Source organism: Poecilia formosa, unplaced genomic scaffold, assembly GCF_000485575.1.
Source record: "Poecilia formosa unplaced genomic scaffold, Poecilia_formosa-5.1.2 Scaffold2, whole genome shotgun sequence".
Lineage (NCBI taxonomy): Eukaryota > Metazoa > Chordata > Actinopteri > Cyprinodontiformes > Poeciliidae > Poecilia > Poecilia formosa.
The window spans coordinates 421,583-439,278 of NW_006799941.1; the positions used below are offsets into that span (position 1 = coordinate 421,583).

At 39.0% G+C, this 17,696-nt stretch overlaps 1 protein-coding gene across 1 annotated transcript; it reads right to left on the reverse strand.

The window, feature by feature from the left end:
- Window positions 1-2,292: 2,292 nt before the first annotated feature.
- Window positions 2,293-17,275, reverse strand: cttnbp2nla (CTTNBP2 N-terminal like a). Its single transcript, XM_007548208.2, has 7 exons — window positions 17,139-17,275; window positions 14,202-14,306; window positions 6,501-6,734; window positions 4,563-4,670; window positions 4,228-4,416; window positions 3,986-4,156; window positions 2,293-3,897 (listed from the first exon to the last, which is right to left on the reverse strand). Exons 1-7 carry the CDS (start codon window positions 17,175-17,177, stop codon window positions 2,971-2,973), a joined length of 1,773 nt encoding a protein of 590 aa, XP_007548270.1. The 5' UTR covers window positions 17,178-17,275; the 3' UTR covers window positions 2,293-2,970.
- Between the last annotated feature and the right edge of the window lie 421 nt (window positions 17,276-17,696).

Genomic DNA, 17,696 nt, shown 5'->3' on the forward strand with positions numbered 1-17,696 from the left:
CCTCAGTTTCACAATTTCATTTACACAACATGGAACTGCAGATATGTGGTCAGCTTGATGTTGTAGAGCAAGTCAGCACTTGGGAAATCTACACTAAACAAATATGTGTCTGCAGCAGTCATTTTCAAGTTCAACTCAATTTATTTTTGGATCTACACATTCATGACCCCTAAATCTTTCATATTTTCTCCTGTTATAACCACAGACCTCAAAGTATTTTATTAGGATTTCATGTGAGAGAGACACAAAGTAATTCATACTGGTGGAGGAAGTGAAGGAAAATGTTTTCTTTTTCAATTGCATGTACACATAAAAGTCCTTTAAGATATGTTTCTTGCAATTTTTCATATTTGTAAACAGAATTTTTTTGTCTTTGTGTTTTGTAGCTTCTAACTGGAGTTCTTCCAGCCTTGGATTCATTGGTTGCTTTGGATTCCAGTTTTGAATGATGGCTTAAGCAGTGCTCCATGTGAAGCTTACGACATTGCTTAACAATCTAAACCTGCTTTTAACTTCTCCACAATTTGACTTCTGCTCTGTCTGCTGTTTGTTCAATCATGGCCTCTAAAATTACACACAGGAGGACTAATAACTATAGGACTTTTGAAGGCAATTACACAATATGTTGTATAGTATTATTTTATAGTGGTATCAAAGTAGGTGGCCTGGTACTTATAATACATACAATATTTTTCACATTTTGAATCAATCTTTATTGCCTTTCCTCTATTTTACAATCATATGACAGCTACTCTGTCATAAAATCTTCATTAAATATATTGCGGTTTGAGGTCGTTATGCGGGAAAACCTTAAACATTAAGTACTGTCAAACTTTTGTTGTACTTGACTGTAAAGTGTTTTATCACAAGCATGTATCTTTTTATCATATTTGGACTTGCCTTGCCTTGCCTCTAGAATGTTCAAACTAACCACAGAATATCTCCTCTTTATTTATATTCCCTTGTTTTCTTGTAGATTCTTGCTGTTGGGTAACACATGTCTGCGGTATTTTACTTTTGCAAACAAAAGCCTCTACTTGTGCTTCAATATTGCTCCCTAACAAATATGTAAACAAATATTTATTAATGTCCACTTGCTGTTGTATGCAAATGGGCTTCGTGTGAAATACAACATTTTTGGAGATGTTCCAAGAGCAGTTCTTACAGCTCATCGGTGTGAGCTTGTGTTTACAGAGGCCCGAGAAGCTGAGAAGACGAGGTTTTACAGAACGACTAGGCGTGCCTGTTCTGGATTTAGGATGCAGCTTTTCTGTCCTACACTGGAATGTTAATTAGGTGAGCTGAATGAAAGAGAGGTGACCCGTTCCGTTAACCAGCTAACCCTTTTCCCCATGAGCCAGGAGGGGGATTCAATGTGTCGGAAAAGCCAAGTCAGCAAGTGCCTGTGTGGGTGTGTGTGAAGGAGACACAGAAACAATATGTGCTCTGACATTGCTGACTAATCTTCTCTTAATTTTCTTTTCTTAAGTAGCTTCACTTTTCACAGCGTACCACACAAGCACTGTTTACTGATTGAAGCAACATCGGGTATTGAACAAAATAACATTTCTGTCCACTTTTAAGATTTCACAACTTTTCCGTGCAAACAACAAGCTGCTTTTGATGTTTGCAGTAAAAGAAGGATTTCAAACAGGGACATATACTTCTTCATGTGCAGCTGACTACGCCATGCTGAAACAAACAAACTAAACATTCAACTGAACTCAAATATGTAGTACTCTCCAGCTTTTGTTAAACGTAAAACTCTTTGGATCAAGACAAACAACTTAGTATAGATACTGAAGTCTTTGTAATGGAACACATCATGTAAATATGTAAACCATAAATAAAATGTAATTCTAAGAAAACTAAAGGAATAATGCTGCATTATGATGAAAAAAGTCAACCAAACAAAAACATATGAAACAGTGGCCTCTGGCGGAATTTCAAGGACAGTGCAACTTTGCAACTATTGCTGGTAGTCATTAAAGAGATAAGCAACTTGTTCCACTTTAAAAGTAGAAATGGACCAAAATAACACATTAATTTATTTTTATTGCCCATTTTGTCCTGTTCAATGTTTCCTTACTTCCAGATTTAGGGTCTGTCCCAGCTGTCATAAGGACAGACCCAGTGGACCAATCATCAGTCCATCACAACTCTACTGCCCAGGTAAAGAATTAAAGTACTTAGAAACTCTATACAAAAAAGGCCATAATGGTTTAACACATCAGACTGTTGTTTTATGAAATATACAAAACCTTATAAGGTTGTCAATTACAACAAAGACACTTTAACTTTGAGAGTAGTTTATTAAATACGTCACTTTTCAGCCAGCATGTAAAGCATGTGATAAAGGCAGAAATAACCAACATGGCGGAAGAACCCTGATACTAATTACAGCAAAGGTTAATAGTTAAGTAATGCAGGATTCCGCTAATGACAAAGGCATAACATTCAACTTTAAAATCTCTTCCAACAGTAACTGCATGTAATCATTCTCTTTGATAAACGTCACTACGCAAAGAGAATATCAAAGAATCAATGTAGATGTCATGTGTGATTAATAGACTCTGAAACATTCATAACTTTTAATACTAAGACTGTACAATAAAGTAAGACTTGGTAGCATATAAACCTCTGTAAAACTTGTAGTATTCAATGATGATTTTATTATTATTATTTTTTTAATTAACCAGCAAAACACTTCAGGCTCGTATACGGGGATCAAATGAGAACTCATTAGTGTGGATGTTTTTTTGTTTTTTTTTCTTTTAGATGTTAGACTTTAGCTCTTTATTGCCACCTAAGATAGTGCCTCTGTTGATGTTTAAAATACATCTAATAAATACATATAACATTATGAGGGGGATTTTTGTTAAAGAACTGCTATAAATCCTGACTTGTGTAAGTCTCAGTTATAACCATTAGATGATCCCGCAATTAAGTATCTGAAGGCTGAACAATGTGTTAATTTGATGAAACCACCATGTCGAGTTCTTTGACGCCCTCCTGGGTTGAGCTGAGGCCACAGCTACCCGACAAGGCGGTCTCTGAGAAATGGTTGCCAGATTTTGGAACGGCTGCTGGAGAGAGAGGAGCCTGGGCCAGACTGGGTTTCTTCGGAGGAATAGGCGGGGGGTTTCCCCTTTCCACCCTGGAGATGGTTGGTGATCGGACTCCCTGTGGAACTGCCCCTGTGGCCCTACCAGTGGCAGGAGACAGGGGTGCTGCAAGGCTACGGTAGTCTGTACCAAACGGGGAGTTATTTGGCGTGCCCTGTTTCATCGACCCGCTCTGCTGGACGGAGGTGAACCGGGACAGAACCTGAGTGACTGTGCTCCGCGCCATCTGCTTGACTGGGCTGGCCTCAGGAGACGAGCTGCTGGTCACAGGGGAGAGCTCTTTTGGTGAGAGCAAGGGGACAGGTTGAGCAGGCTGGACCTGTGAATCTGGCTCAAAGGAACCCTGGAACTTGTGCCACGCAGCGTGGAAACGTTGGTTGATCCCAGCCTGATATGGAGACTGGTATCCGCCCTGGCTCACGCTGCCTGTGGTGCATTTGGCAAGAACAGGCGAAGTGCAGGGCGAGGAACGAGACTGAGACGGAAATGCTGCACCGGAGTGAGAAAGCGATGTTTGTGCCTCATTTCCATTCTGACAGGACATCTTCTCTGAATGTACGCTTGACATATGAAGCCCATTGGCCTCCCCTGGACAGTAGGATTGGGGCTTTGGCTGTTCAGATGCATGGTCTCCTTCAATGTCCTCAACCTTAATGCTGTCCACTGATAAGCTCCCTGCAGGAACCTTTCTAACTCGATCTCTTCCTGTTGCCTCATTTGAAGAGGCAAAGACTCCTTGCACTTCTTCCAGCTTCCTCTTCAGCTCTTCCACCTTATCATAAATGAAATTCATTGCATGAGATGAAGTAATTCAATGAAAGTGCACCACCGCAAGGTGCAGTTTGTCAAAGTGTTCACACCTGTTGTTGTAGATCGGAGCAATGAGCTTCTTCCTTCTTCAGCCGCGAGCGAAGCTGTTCCCGCTCTGTGTCGAACTCAGCAAGCTGCTCCTCCACCCTCGCCTCCATTCGCAGGGCTCGCATCCTTTCCTCCTCCAGCTCCTTTCGCAGAGTCTGACAGGCATCTTTTTCCTAATTGTATAAAGCCAAATGTTAATAATAGAAACAAAAGGATGAGGTACTTGGATTCAAAATGTTAGGACCTTGTCAAGTTTGCGGTTCAGCTCCGTCAGGCGGTGACCCTCCTCCAGAGCCCTGGCGCTCGCCCACTTGCATTCTTTGGCCAGAGCACAGGAGAGCTGCTTGTACTGAGCCCGTTCTTCTTCGAGCTGCTCAGTAATCCGTCTCTGCTCCTTTTCCAGACGGCGGACCTGACTCCGCTCAAATTCCAGCTGCGAGCAAAGACCAGATGTGCCATCAAGAAACTGTCATTAGTTGGGAGACATTATGTTTCCTGTCTATAATACAGCTCATATTGTTAAAAATTCAGTCAGTCATTCAGTTTCTGGCCGAGGCAAATGTCTTTGAAACAAAGCACCTGTTGTTGTAAGCGCTCCCTCTCCTTTTCCAGGATGTAGGTGACATCATCTCCCTCTGCTGTGTCTTCAGCATGCCTCCTCTTTTCCTCCTCCAGGTCTGCAATAACCTAAAGCAAACACAAAATAGTAGAACAAGAAGTCATCCTGAACCAGGTATCTACATCTTGTGGGTCCAGAGTTGCAGAATGACTCGTTGTACCTTCCACAGTGGCTCTTAATAACTTTGGATACAAGTGATACATTATAGACTAATGTTTTTAGATAGGGATAAAAGGAATTCAAGTTTTTTGCAGATTTTTTTATTTTATTTTATTACAGAATAAGTGAGTAATATTGACACAAATGTTCTACTGTAGAAACTGGTCAGAAATTATGAGTCATCTTTCTTCAAAGGTCAGGTAACATTTGTGGCTCGAAACGAGTTTTACGAAGCTGGACTGAGGGCAAAAACGGCTCTTTGGATTGTAAAGGTTGCTGTTCCCGCTTATGGGGCAATTTCTTATTCTCAAGGTTTGACACCTTTCAGTAAATACCTCAGAGTTAAACAGTATCACTCAAACAAAACACCTGTTGTTGTAAACACTCTGAAAAAAACTTTAAAGTAAACTAATTACTTTTGTTAAATATGGGACAGCATAATTATTTTTACAACTGTTAATTAACCCATTTATTAATATTAAAGATATAAAGAATATATTTTTTTTATTTGGATACCAGGGGTTACTTTAAGATGAGAGTAAATATTTGCTAAAATAACAAGTCTGAACAGGTTTCATTACACAAAATTATAAACCTTCAGTTAGCCTAACTAATTAACCAGTGAAACCTATCTCCTGAGGTAGCTAGCCTGCTTAACAGACATGTCAGTAAACTAGTAAACCTTTGGTTTGAAAGCAGAACGTTGCAAGGAATGCCACATAGTTCATTTTTATTTTTTTACAGCTGGAAATATTTACATCTGAATTTGTCAGTTGGCTGGTAGGAAGTTCACAGCAACATGTAGGGACACAGCTTTCCTACATGCTCCGCATAGCCTGAGGTATTTCTGGTCACTCCGTCTGTGTCTCTCTGACATCTCTTTAATACCTGGTTCATTAGTGTCACAAATTCCCCACAAACCATCACAAAGCTGAGGTGATGTATATGAACCACTGATGTCTGTTAATGCATCGTTCACCTGAACCCAGGATTGTATTGGAAACCCCGTGCTGCCATCTAATTATTGGCGTCATTCACAATTGCATCTAATTTTACTCATTTTCCTACTTAAAATGAGTAGGAATTGTTAATGTGTATGACATACACATTAACAATCTCTACTTAGTTTATAATCAGTTTGGTGTTAAAAAGACAAATAATGTTTTGTATACCACTGTAAATAAATTCAGGCAGTAAAGGGTTAAAGGCAAGGGTTTGACAGAAAGTTTTAGCATTTTAGCCCATGCCTGCAAGCGAGTTTGGTTGACTGCATCAAAAAGTAAAATTTATCTTGTTTCAAAACGCCGCATATATTATGAAGTGCGAGTGCCCCAGATACTAAATAAAAATATCTGCCTTTTATTCAAGTTAGGTTTTGAATCCAAAATGAATATTTTATTCTGTTTCACTCAGCCCGTTACGAACACCTTTTTAATGTGTGTGTGCGTTGAAAACATAAGTGTGTATTTAATCATGTTCCTAAAAACCCAACAGACTGTGATGGAAGGGAAATTTAATTTAACAGATGTGAAAATGTTGCAGCTAAATGAACAGGTCCGTCGATCTTTTTCTTTGAGTGGAAAAAGAAAAAATCCATTATCACATCACACATAAGCACTACACTGCTTTCACAAAGATTTTTGTTAGAAATAGACATAAGCACCAGAGATATATTTGTTTCAGTTTTTACATCAGTTGCTTGGTTTGAATCTCTTAAAGTACCAAGTATTGGGGCTCACCCTCCTGTGCCTGCTCTCAGCTGCAGCCAGCTGGGCCAGCATCTTCTCTTGCATCTTCCTGCAGTGGCTCACCACCAGTTTGAGAACCACCAGAGGATTGGAGGTGGGGGAAGAGCGACCAGGTTCCTTGTTTGGGCCCCCAACAATTTCGCTGTCTCTCTGCAAGGCGTGGAAGGGGTCACTGAGGTTGTACCTACCATAGTGTTCCTGGATAAACAGCTCTTTACATTGGGCCTGAGGAGAAGACAAAATGAGGAGTCAGACTTTTATTTACAGAGATTTAGTAAGTGGGTCATGCTGTGTGATTCTACTCTTAGGCTCGTGTATCTCAGACCCAGAGGGAAGAGTTAAACTGTATATGTAAACTTTTAAACACATGCTGGAGGGAATTCACAAAGCGTTGCAATCTCCTCCTTTTTTAGCAGATGTTTGGCTCACACTTTACTTAATCTCTGTACTGAATTCCCAAAGCAGATGGCACTAAATATTTACTCACACTCACACACACACAAAAAGTGCCTTTAAAGTCCAGGAAACGGGAGTAATGTGCCCCTATTTCTGTGTCAGGTCGATGTTTCAGCCACACTCATTGGAAAAATGTTTTATGTTTTCATTGTTTAAATTAACAGCGAACTGCTGGTCATGTAGACGGTTCCCCCAAAACTTTTACGAACATCTGTCAGGCGGAATCACATCAGAATGATGTTTCTGCATTCAAAAGTGATGCTGAAAATTGTAAGATAAATAAATAAATAAATAAAAACGAATAAATAAATAAAAAATGGTGGAACAATCAACCATTTTAAATGAGTCACTCTAATTGTGGTGCATGTGATTGTAAAATTATTACATGGTGTTTTACAAGCATACTAAACCAGCTTGTAATTAAATCCAAATAAAAAAAGAAACACTTTTATATTGTTATATTTTATATGCAAGTAGACTTGGTTCAAGTTGCTGGGTGTTGCCTGTGTGCTCGCAATCTTATCCATTCCAACAGGCATCTGTTAGAATGTTTAGTAATTAGAAGGATTTATTCTGCATTTCAAAAAGCATCTGCTTGATTTTTAGCACAATTTAGACACTTAATTTAATTAGAAATTAGCACCTCACTGAAAAAGATTATGAATTACAAAGACAAACTGTGACATTTTGATAAAAATCTAAACTATAGTCAGGGCAAAAAGCAAAAGAAAAGGGTAGGCATATTGTGTTTCATGCAATAATATAATATTCACAAGAATATAAAGCAGGTATTTAAGCAACTTATTAGGTTCTGTGATAGAAAGTCTGATGGCTGCTGGGAGAAAATTCTTCCTTGTGTAAAACCTCTGTGCTTTTTCCAAAATTCAACAAGCATGACAGTTCTCCCCCCTCCCCCCTCATTACTGCTTCACAAAAAGTTTTACAGGCTTTCGTTAGATGGTGCATTTTTCATGCAATCTCCATAACATAAATAGCTCAATAACTTTAAATAGTGTGTTATGATGTAATGTTATTTACTTTTGCTGTAATCTATACTAATATGCATAAGTATAGGTGGCTATTTCATGCATAATTCATAACTTAAATGTTATCAAAATATGTCAGCAAGCCAAGTGCTTATTGGTAGTGCTATGTTAGAATCAAATCTGCATTTGCACTAGACAGTAAAGTTTTTAATGCATTTATTACCTGCAAATAGCTTAATCAGGTTGTTTTCACAGTGTTGGGAAATTTCAATTAACTCATCTCAGAGAGAGTTTTAGCAAATTCTGTGACTGATATCTAACCTGTGTTCAGCACAGTTTGATCAACACCTATTAAATAAAGGTAGTTGTTTTAGAGTAATAATTCACACAACTTTATGAATCTGTTAGGTGCTGACATTATGTATAACACTGAAAGTGTCCGAGGAGCTACCAAGTTAAATCAAAATCTTCAGACTGCAAAACTGCATGACATATCTATTAACCTCTTCCAAGTGAATTTTATTTGATAATAAAAGAAACAGTTATCACTTTAAGTTAAACTGCTGTTGCTTTACTTCCATTAAAACAGGAACTAAAATCTTGCATTCTGCACAACATGATCACCATCTCAAATGACTTAACAGATTTAAAGCAGCAGATAATGGAAGAGGAACAGAGAGAGGAAACACTTCAAAAACACAAGAGAAATGGTGCTGAGTGGAGGAAGGAGCAACAGATGGTGTGTGTCTGTCTATCTTTAGCAGGACAGCTGCTCCGGACTGGCCTTTGTCCAAGGCAGACCTGCTGTCTGTTTAACTCATGACAAAAAAGAGATGATGGCGGCGAGACTTTTCAAGTTCAGCAGATGCCTTTAGGTCCGCTGTGAAAAGGGGGGGCTGGAGTGTGAGTGAGGAGGAGAGAAAGATGGTTTAGGCCAGCAGAAGAGCTATATCTTGGTGAGATTTCAACAAAGCAGGATCAGGAGATTAGAGAAAACACTATATCCTGCTTGGCCGAGGGAATCACAGAGTTCTAAAAGAAAGATACCAGGCTGATATTAGAAATTAACCTGAAGTCAAGAAGAATGTAGACACATCTCTGCATTGAAATATTTACCCTTTCAGTTAGCTGAATGTTTTTTTTTTTTTGTTTTGTTTTTTTAACCCATCAACCTACATTTTTCTCTCTTCAATAAAGGATTGATTACGGTGGACCCATTCTACACAATCCTCTAGACTCCACTGGAATTCATCAGCTGAAAGCATAATTATGCCAGGAGTCGGTGAGGAGTTAAAATGATACACTAAACAATTTTTAATGTGGATGTGTCATTATAGAACAAAATTGACCTGTATCAGTGCCTTCATGAAATGACAAAACAATTTAGTGTGCGCATTGCGACTGAGAAGTGGACAAGCTCAGCAGATGCCAGTTCCACCAGGTGTTTGCTAACTGCTGCTGCCACTAGTCTGGAGGAGCTTAGCGGAGAAGGTTGAGAAGTTCAACTTGAAGACTGCAGCGTTTGGCTAGTAGGCAGCACTTTGTGAAAGCGAGCACTTAGGCAACCCTGTATGGCTGCCATGGGAAATTCAAGGATTCCTCAAACATGTTTGAAAATAACCAAAGCAACACTCTAAATATCTTTTTAATGAGGAAGTTGCATTATAACATGATAAAAAGCTAGAGGAATTGAATTTAACGTCCCACCTTTAAGGGTTTTGAACATATCTTTATCAGGGGTGCTGCTGTTACGCAAATCAAATGAGATGTAAACTTGAGCCAAAAACCTGCTTTTTGACTGTTGCTTTGAAACTTAAAAGGTCCAGTCAAATCAGATTAAAATGAACTACCAGAAACTCAGTGAAGCTGTGCGAGCTCAGCTGATTAATGGGAAGTGCAAGGAGGGATGATGAATTAGCGCTGACATAGAACCAAAGTTCAAGACAGATCAGAAGGTTTAGGCTCGTCATTTCCCCCCATCATCAGTATTGGCTCATTCAGCACAAGAAGAGCAGGGCACGGCCCCGAGGCTTTGCTGCCGTTACTTGAACTGGTCTGTCAAGGATGGTGCGAAGGCGGATCAAACGGCAGAGTGGGGTGAAGCAGGAAAACACACTGCACCCAGGAGTATTCAAAAATGCCTCTCACATGTGAGCATTAAAGAAAGCCACATGACCACTCAGAACCTCAGTAACTAGATTATGTGCTATTCAGGGCAGAACTCCTAGATGTTAAAACGCAAATGTTGACTTATACAAAAAAAAAAAAAAAAAAAAAAAAAGCTAAAAATGGTTCAGTGTCACTGATGAAAGTTTAATACAGGATTGTTATTCTTAAAGTCAAGTAACCTGGCAACAGGCTACTCCCTTTTCCTGGTAGTGACTGTCTGATGTGTCACTTTACAGTTAGAACTAACTATTTTTGAAATATCTTTGCAAACCCCTACTGTGCTTCTCCTGTCACCCTTCTCAGTTCTCCTTCAGTGCAAAGATAGCTGTGCAGCTAAACAACACAAAGAAATGCTGCATTTTCTTCACACAAATCTTCCACTTTCAGAAAGTGGTTCTCAGGCATTTAAAAAAAAAAAAAAAAAAAACACTGGTTTCAGGAGACTTTCCCCAATGCCACCTAACACTTAGCACTCACGATTATAATTTTATTACATCATACAGTAAAACACCCATACGCTTTCAGTTCTGCATCACAGTCTAGCCTCATTATTCATGCTTTGTTTGTTGGCTTCAGTTCTTGGCAACACCGGCGTGTCTGTATATGGCAAGCTGTAGCGTTTCCAGCTTATCTTTTGCTGACACATGCCTGGAATCCTTCAGATGTGCAACGGTGGGAACAAGATCTGTGTAAAACAAAAAGAGAGGCTGACCAAGATGCATTTTTAGTCTACAGCCCAAGATATTGCAGTAGCCGTTTTTTTTCAAGCTGAAACTGTCCATCATGCCAGTGTTTGCATTTCGTATTCTCTGCAGGAGAAAGGCCAAACTGATATCTAGTAGCAACTCCAGATAAAAAGAGGCAATTAATTTCTCATTGATGACACTCAATCTAATCAGCTGATGAATCTCAGACCTAGACACGCAATTCATATTTCTACTTCAACACTGACTTTTCAGCAAAACAGACGGCAAAGCTATTTGAAGTAGCACTGCTTGGAAACTGCAGTCAACCACACCATGAGAATTTGACGGTTAATTAAAGGCTCATTTTCATTTTTGAGTCCCATTTGGACCTAAAGAGTTACTTTTTTTTTCCCCAAAACCAAAGTGACTGCTGGATCACCACAGAGTTTTGAGTGCCAAATATAAGCATTGCCAAACACTTCCTTCCTCTTGAAAGCCACACTTTGTAAAGCAGCTGTAGAAGTGAGTCACAAGGGGGGGAAAAACACAGCAGATAGTTAGAATGCCATTGATAGCTCTGCGCAATTAAATTTAGAGAACTGTAAAAAGAAAAAAAGCTAAAAACAAATTAAAAAAAAAAGCAGAAAGGCAAAACTCATATAGGTTCAAATCTCATATCCTACATTTCACCACACGGAAAAGCACTGATAATGTGTAGATAAAAACTTGAGGGTTTTATCTTTTTACCCAGATAGAGAAAAGGGCTTTAAATGAAAACACGCTCAACAAAGTTTGATGACAAGTTTACTAAAATAAGTCTATCCTACACTGTGTTACTACCATAGAGATTTATGTTTATTTTAAATATTTCTCATATGATACTGACAAGGATATGACACATCCACAATGACTCAGACAAGCATGTCTGAACCCACTTCTCATACAGTTGTTTGGTGTGTTAACATCTTCTGATAAGTCTACAAGATGTTAAATGCAATGCTTTTCAATGATATTTGATCTTATTTTCAATTATCATTTAATATACAAAAATAGAAATTTCAACTTTAGGATGTTGCTAAAAACTGAAATGATTATCAAAATCATTGCTACTTTTTGGGAATCTTAGTAAAATAGACTACCACTGAAAAATGTATTTATTTTTAAATGTAAATCAGAAAAGTACATTTATTACAGTGGCATAGAATAGAATAGAGATGCCTTTTGTTGTCCCACACTGGAGACATTTCTGAGGGATGTACTTCCAGCCTTTAATGCTGCAAATTATGTTGATTTATGGATTGAAGATGATGAAATCCAAAAATTTTGTTTCATAAAAAATTTGACTATGACATAAGACAATTTAGAAAACTTGTTAAATATAGAAACGACATGTATTGGCCGCACAATCATGTGAACTCATTGGAGAGTTGAGTGTAAAAATGTTTGGTGTTTAGATGGTGCACAAGTAACAGTGAGAGCCTCTGGTTAGAAAACATTGTGATAAGTCACAAATGGACTGCAGTCTCAGGATCAGCTGTTTCTTCCTTTGTTTACTATACATTTTGCTTTTCAAGGGGAAACAAAGGTCTTGTAGTTTGGAGAAAGAATGCAGAAGCAAGGTTGCTTGCAGTTCAGTGTGTAGGTTCCATAGTCAGTCAGGGATCCATGTAATCTGCTGGTATTGATCCTCTGTGTTTTACCAAGACCAAAGTCTGAGCAGCCACGTACCGGTAAATTGCAGAGAAATTCATGTTTCACATGGTTTATGGAGATGATTTCATTTTCCACTAGGACACTGGCCAAAAAACTGAGGAGCAATGAAGTTAGAAAAAAGGAAGATAAGAGACACCAGAACAAACAATGAAGACAAGCTGAAGGCCGCCATTCTGTGTTTCTTGCATAGAGTCACAGGCTGATTGCAGCTGATGGCACCAATACTGGATTTTTAGTTTGAAATTGGAAATGTACATCTTCAGGAGCTTTCAAAATTTCATACATTCTGATAAATTAATAACACACGTCTGAAGTGATACTTTATGAAATTACTACAGTATTTCTACACTTCATATAAATGTATGTACAGTTTCTCAAGTAAGTGATTACTAAAACACACACTACCTATATGGTTCAGTGCTTCATCATCTCAGAGAACATTTGTGTCACTGGTTAATGTTTAACTGATTATTATCTTTTTTTCGTGTTAAGATAAAACCAAATATAACCCAAAGTAAATTCCTTCCCCTTTCCTTACATGCTCTACCTTGAATACAAGGTAAGACTCCATCCATCAGTTTAGGCTGATAAAAACATCTACAACTCTACAAAGCTCAACAAATGAGTTGTGCAACTGACATGACTCATGAAAAACTTTTTTTTTGTCCATTCATTGTATCTGTATTTCAATAGCTTAGTAAATGAATACTTATCGAAAAGCATTTCCCTAAAGCTTCACTTAAGTCCAGTGTTTATTTATTCACTCTGACCCTCGCTCACATTAAGTTATCAGGCACCTACTGAGATACAACTTCTCTTCCCTTAGATGGTCAGATCACAGGGGAAATGAAGGAATGTGGTGCAGACACAAAAGCACAAAACACTCCGCAGCTCTTTCTCTGCTCTCACGGCTGCAAAACCTGGATGTTAATGACGAGAACTAAGACTCTGGCATTGTTTACCTTGTTTCCTAAGTGCGGATCTCACCTTTTTCAAAGCTGTTGCGTAATCAAGATATGCAACAGTTTATCGTGACGGTTATGGGAGTTACATTTTTAACCAGCTTCAGGAAATGACAGCACTTTCTGTCACTTTTCTGTTATGGGAAACACAAGCCAAGATTCTGGTTTTGAGTTTTTCAGATAATAACGTTTTGACAATTGGACACTCCTTAATGGTTGTCCAAATCCTCTTACGTGGAACAATGATTTCCACTCCCAGCAAATCATTCAATCACCTCCTTTGTCCGCAATTGACACGAAGGACTACAAACCTGGACAATGCAACTCCTATCACGTCGGATATGGTGGCAACTAGCAGGTGGAGGTGATCACTCATGGTAATTTACAGAGACCCCTTACCTTAAAGAAGAAAACTGGAGTCAAACCGCCAGACGTAAAAAGCTACCCCAGGGCTTTAACAGAGCCACTCAATCCCCTCACAAGCTTTCAAGATTTCACTTTGCCAAAAAAGTCTGTTTACTCTCTGTCATGGTTGAGGAAACTCTGTGTATTCTGAAAAGGCTTGTCTAAAAAAATCCAAAGAATGCTTAGTCAATATGCTTAGTGTCCACATCCAGGGCACTTAATTAGGTGACAGCGTGAGATTATCATAATGAGACATTATTTAAAGGGAATGGCCATTACGGGCTGTGAAGGATTTTACTATCTGATTATTGTTACCTTTAGAGCTTCAATGACAACATCCCGAGCCTGCAGCTCTCCTTCCAGGATGCTAAAGAGCATCAGCAACTCCGGCTTGCTCAGGCTCTCCATGTTCACTTTGGTCTGTTGAGACAAAAGACAGAACAAAATGATCTAAACCAGGCATATCTTTAGTTGAGCAAAAATATTAAACAAGTCTAAAACATGAAACACAGAAATGCCCATGATCCTTTCTCATCAGTTTTCTCATTGTGACTGTACAACAATTTTCCAGGTATGTAGTTTTTTTTTTTCTTTATACTTAGCCCCGTGTTTTCCACTTCCCAGAAATCAAACATCGAGGCAGACATCTAATCTCTTCCACTTATTTACGAGCCTACAGTGGACATGTGGTTATTATCTTCGAATGAAGTAATTTTCCAAAGTAGAGCAGGGAAGATTTTATTTAATAAATGAGGAACAAAACCTTGATATTTTAGGCTTAGTTTAGAGGAAGACTTAAATTAAGCTTTGCCAAATTAAAACACCACAAGCAGTATCTGCTCTATCTGCAACCGCCGCTGGTTGCAGACAAATCAGATTCAAACTTTTCCACTTTCATTTACCCATTCAGGTTCAAAAGTCATCGAACTGATGAAGTCACAGAACTTTAAAATATCTTTTTGTTTTGCCAAGAGTTCAAACCCTAATGGGTGCTGTGACAGTTATTTTAGAGTTGGAAATGAGAAGTAGCCCCTTTGTAGAGTCTCTGTGCTTTAATCTCCCAGCTGTGTTGGTTCTGTTGACAAGCCCCGCGGTGTCTACATCTCCAGCATCCAGCCGCACTCTGCCCAAGTAAAAACATGCGGGCCTCGCTTTGAAACGAGATCAAAGCTGTCCATGTTACTACACTAAACATCATTTTCTTATGAGACTCATAGTGTGGGTTAGATCTCCACCCCACTGACTGACTGACTACTTAATAACACACATCCACTGCTGTTTGAATCACAGAGATACCATTTAAGTGGCTGAAGCATCTGAAAAATCTCCCAGTTTGCTTAAAGGCTGTGATCCATGAATGCATTAGGCTTCTGCTTTGAGCAGTCTGTGCTAACCATAACTGAGTTTTATGGTGTCTAATAGGAGATGTTGAGTTTTAACACAAGTTTATGAGAAAAGAAGCCATGATGAACTTAAAGTCAAAATATATTCAAAATGATCTCCTCTTAGCACTGTCCCTTACAAAAGGATTTATACTCTGTGAAGATTTTCACCTGTTGACACATTACAACCAAAAATTCAAGCATATTTTACTTGCATTTATAAGGTAAACCAACAGAAAATAGTACATAAAGGTCAAGCGGAGGGAGAATGACAGAATAAAATTCATGATGTGTTTTTGTTTGTAGTCTAACTAAATCAATACTTTACAGAACCACCTTTTGCTAGATTTAACAGCTGGAGGTTTGGAGTAAGTCAGTCCCAGCTTTCCAAATACGAGCTTTCTACTCCACAATATAATCAAAAAATACAATAAAGCTTGTGTTTGAAACACCACAACAAGCAAAAAGGTCCACAGGTTATGAAGGTGCCTTAACTACTGTATCCAGCGCATTTTTCTGCAAAGCAGTGAGCAGAAGCTAGAAGAAGAAAAACCACAAGCAGCATCTGCTTGAGAAGTTTTTAGTCCCCCTTTGCAGCAACACTCTGTGGCTAAACCACCAGTGTAAAACGCTAATTAAACTCCAGCATATACATGCCCTCCTTTAGTTTTTGCTTTACAGGCCTGCTTGCTAATTTCATAGGCCACCATAATCACTGTGAGAAGTCTGTGCTGTGCACGTTTTGTGAGAAGTGTCTGGGCTTGCCAAGGCCTGCATGCGCCATCGTGCTTGGCGTCCCTTTTAAACGCATCATGACTGTTTCCCTGAGAGAGGAGAAGTTAACCATGACATATACAAACATGATGGCATGGGAAGCACAAATACTTCTACGTGTCCTCCAAAGCTTCTCTTTGGACGACAACAGCCCATTTGCATTACCTGCAAAGCCGTAAATATCTTTATAAAACATGAAGCAGCTTTCACTGTGAAACATATATGTGAAGACCAAGCAGACTCTGGGTTTGAGTGTAGCTGCTGGTGATTGTAAAATATAAGGGCAAAGAAAGAAAATCCTTTCTCCTAATCCAATTCAAAGTCCATTAACTATTCCCCTTTTTAGTCTCAGAAGAGGTTATAAGCTCTTAAGCTCAGGCTGAATGGCAGGAAAAACCTTCCTGCCAATACATTAAGCAATCTGGAGTGCACTCAAAAATTGTTTTTCTTTAAGAATAATCAAGATAGCAAAGTGGTTAACAGTGTTCATTTGTGCACAAAAATATTTCTTATTTTTCAAGAGACTTTTCTGAAAAGGAACAGACAGTAGAAGAAAAAACAGCATCTGCACAAATACCTCAGACCATGCAGCCGTGAGATGGGGGGGTTGGGGGATTCAGCTGAGGGGAAGCAGAGCCGGAGAGGTCTGCTGTGTTTCCTTTTCCCTCACCAACAGATGCAGCATGTCTGGATACTAAATTGGATTTATTAGCCAACCCAATTTTTATACAGGCCACACGCTTGCCTTACTCGGCTTTCTACCCAATTCAACGCAGCTTTACTCGTAAAATAAAAACGATAAATAAAATAAATGTGCTTCTCAGTTAATTAAGGATTGTTTAACAACTGGAGTCGCTGCAAAGCAAAATCTTTGAGCGCATCCACTGAGATCAACAGGCAATCTGACTGAAAAAAGGGAGAAAAAAATGTTTCAAAGTAAGAAGAAAACTTTTTTTGTCAAACGATTTGGGCAGTAGGCTCGAGTGAATCTTTTCTTCTTTTCTTTCTACTCTCATGTGGAACAACCAGCGCGATCAAAAGTCGAAGGTTTTCTTCACATAGTCAACAGAAACCACTTGTCATTTTCACTTCTTACCTTCATGTGTCTTTCAAGGCCGTTTCTAAACTCCAGCATGAACTTTTCTTCTGTCAGACGATTTGTTTCCCTTGATTTGCGTCCCCCGATCCCGACGCAGCGGAACGCAGGAAGGCCAAGTGACTTCTAGAAGAGCAGCTTAACCAACCAATAGGAAATCAGCAGCGACGAGATCTGGCCAATGAAAAATGTAGTAATGGGAAAATAGGAGGAGCGGAATAAATTCCGCCTGGTCGAGTTTTGGTCGGATTTCTTTGTTTGGATTTTCTTAGGTTGCAGTACCAACCTCTTAAAGGGTCTCCCAGAGACTCGCAAATAGCTTTAAAGACTGAAGAAAAGCTTTACTGGGAGCCATAATGTTATAGAGTGGAGACTTTAGGTCCCACATTCCAAATAATCTCCACAACAATGGTCCACAATTGTAAATTAATGGTCGATGTCTGTTGTAGTATAAAAGATAACATAACGTCGCCTCGGTCTCATGTCTGTGTTCACTAATGTCAGTAGTTATTTGGTTGTTTTATTTTGCATTCTCAAAACAGTTTTAACCCAAATGTG

What these genes read in the sequence shown, in the direction of transcription:
- cttnbp2nla (XM_007548208.2), bottom strand. Translation starts at nt 17,177, where the DNA reads ATGCTGGAGTTTAGAAACGGCCTTGAAAGACACATGAAG. An exon ending in GGGAGCGCTTACAACAACAG is followed by an intron (nt 4,417 to 4,562) that starts GTGCTTTGTTTC and finishes CTTTGCTCGCAG; the next exon opens with CTGGAATTTGAGCGGAGTCA. An exon ending in GCTCCGATCTACAACAACAG is followed by an intron (nt 3,898 to 3,985) that starts GTGTGAACACTT and finishes ATTTATGATAAG; the next exon opens with GTGGAAGAGCTGAAGAGGAA.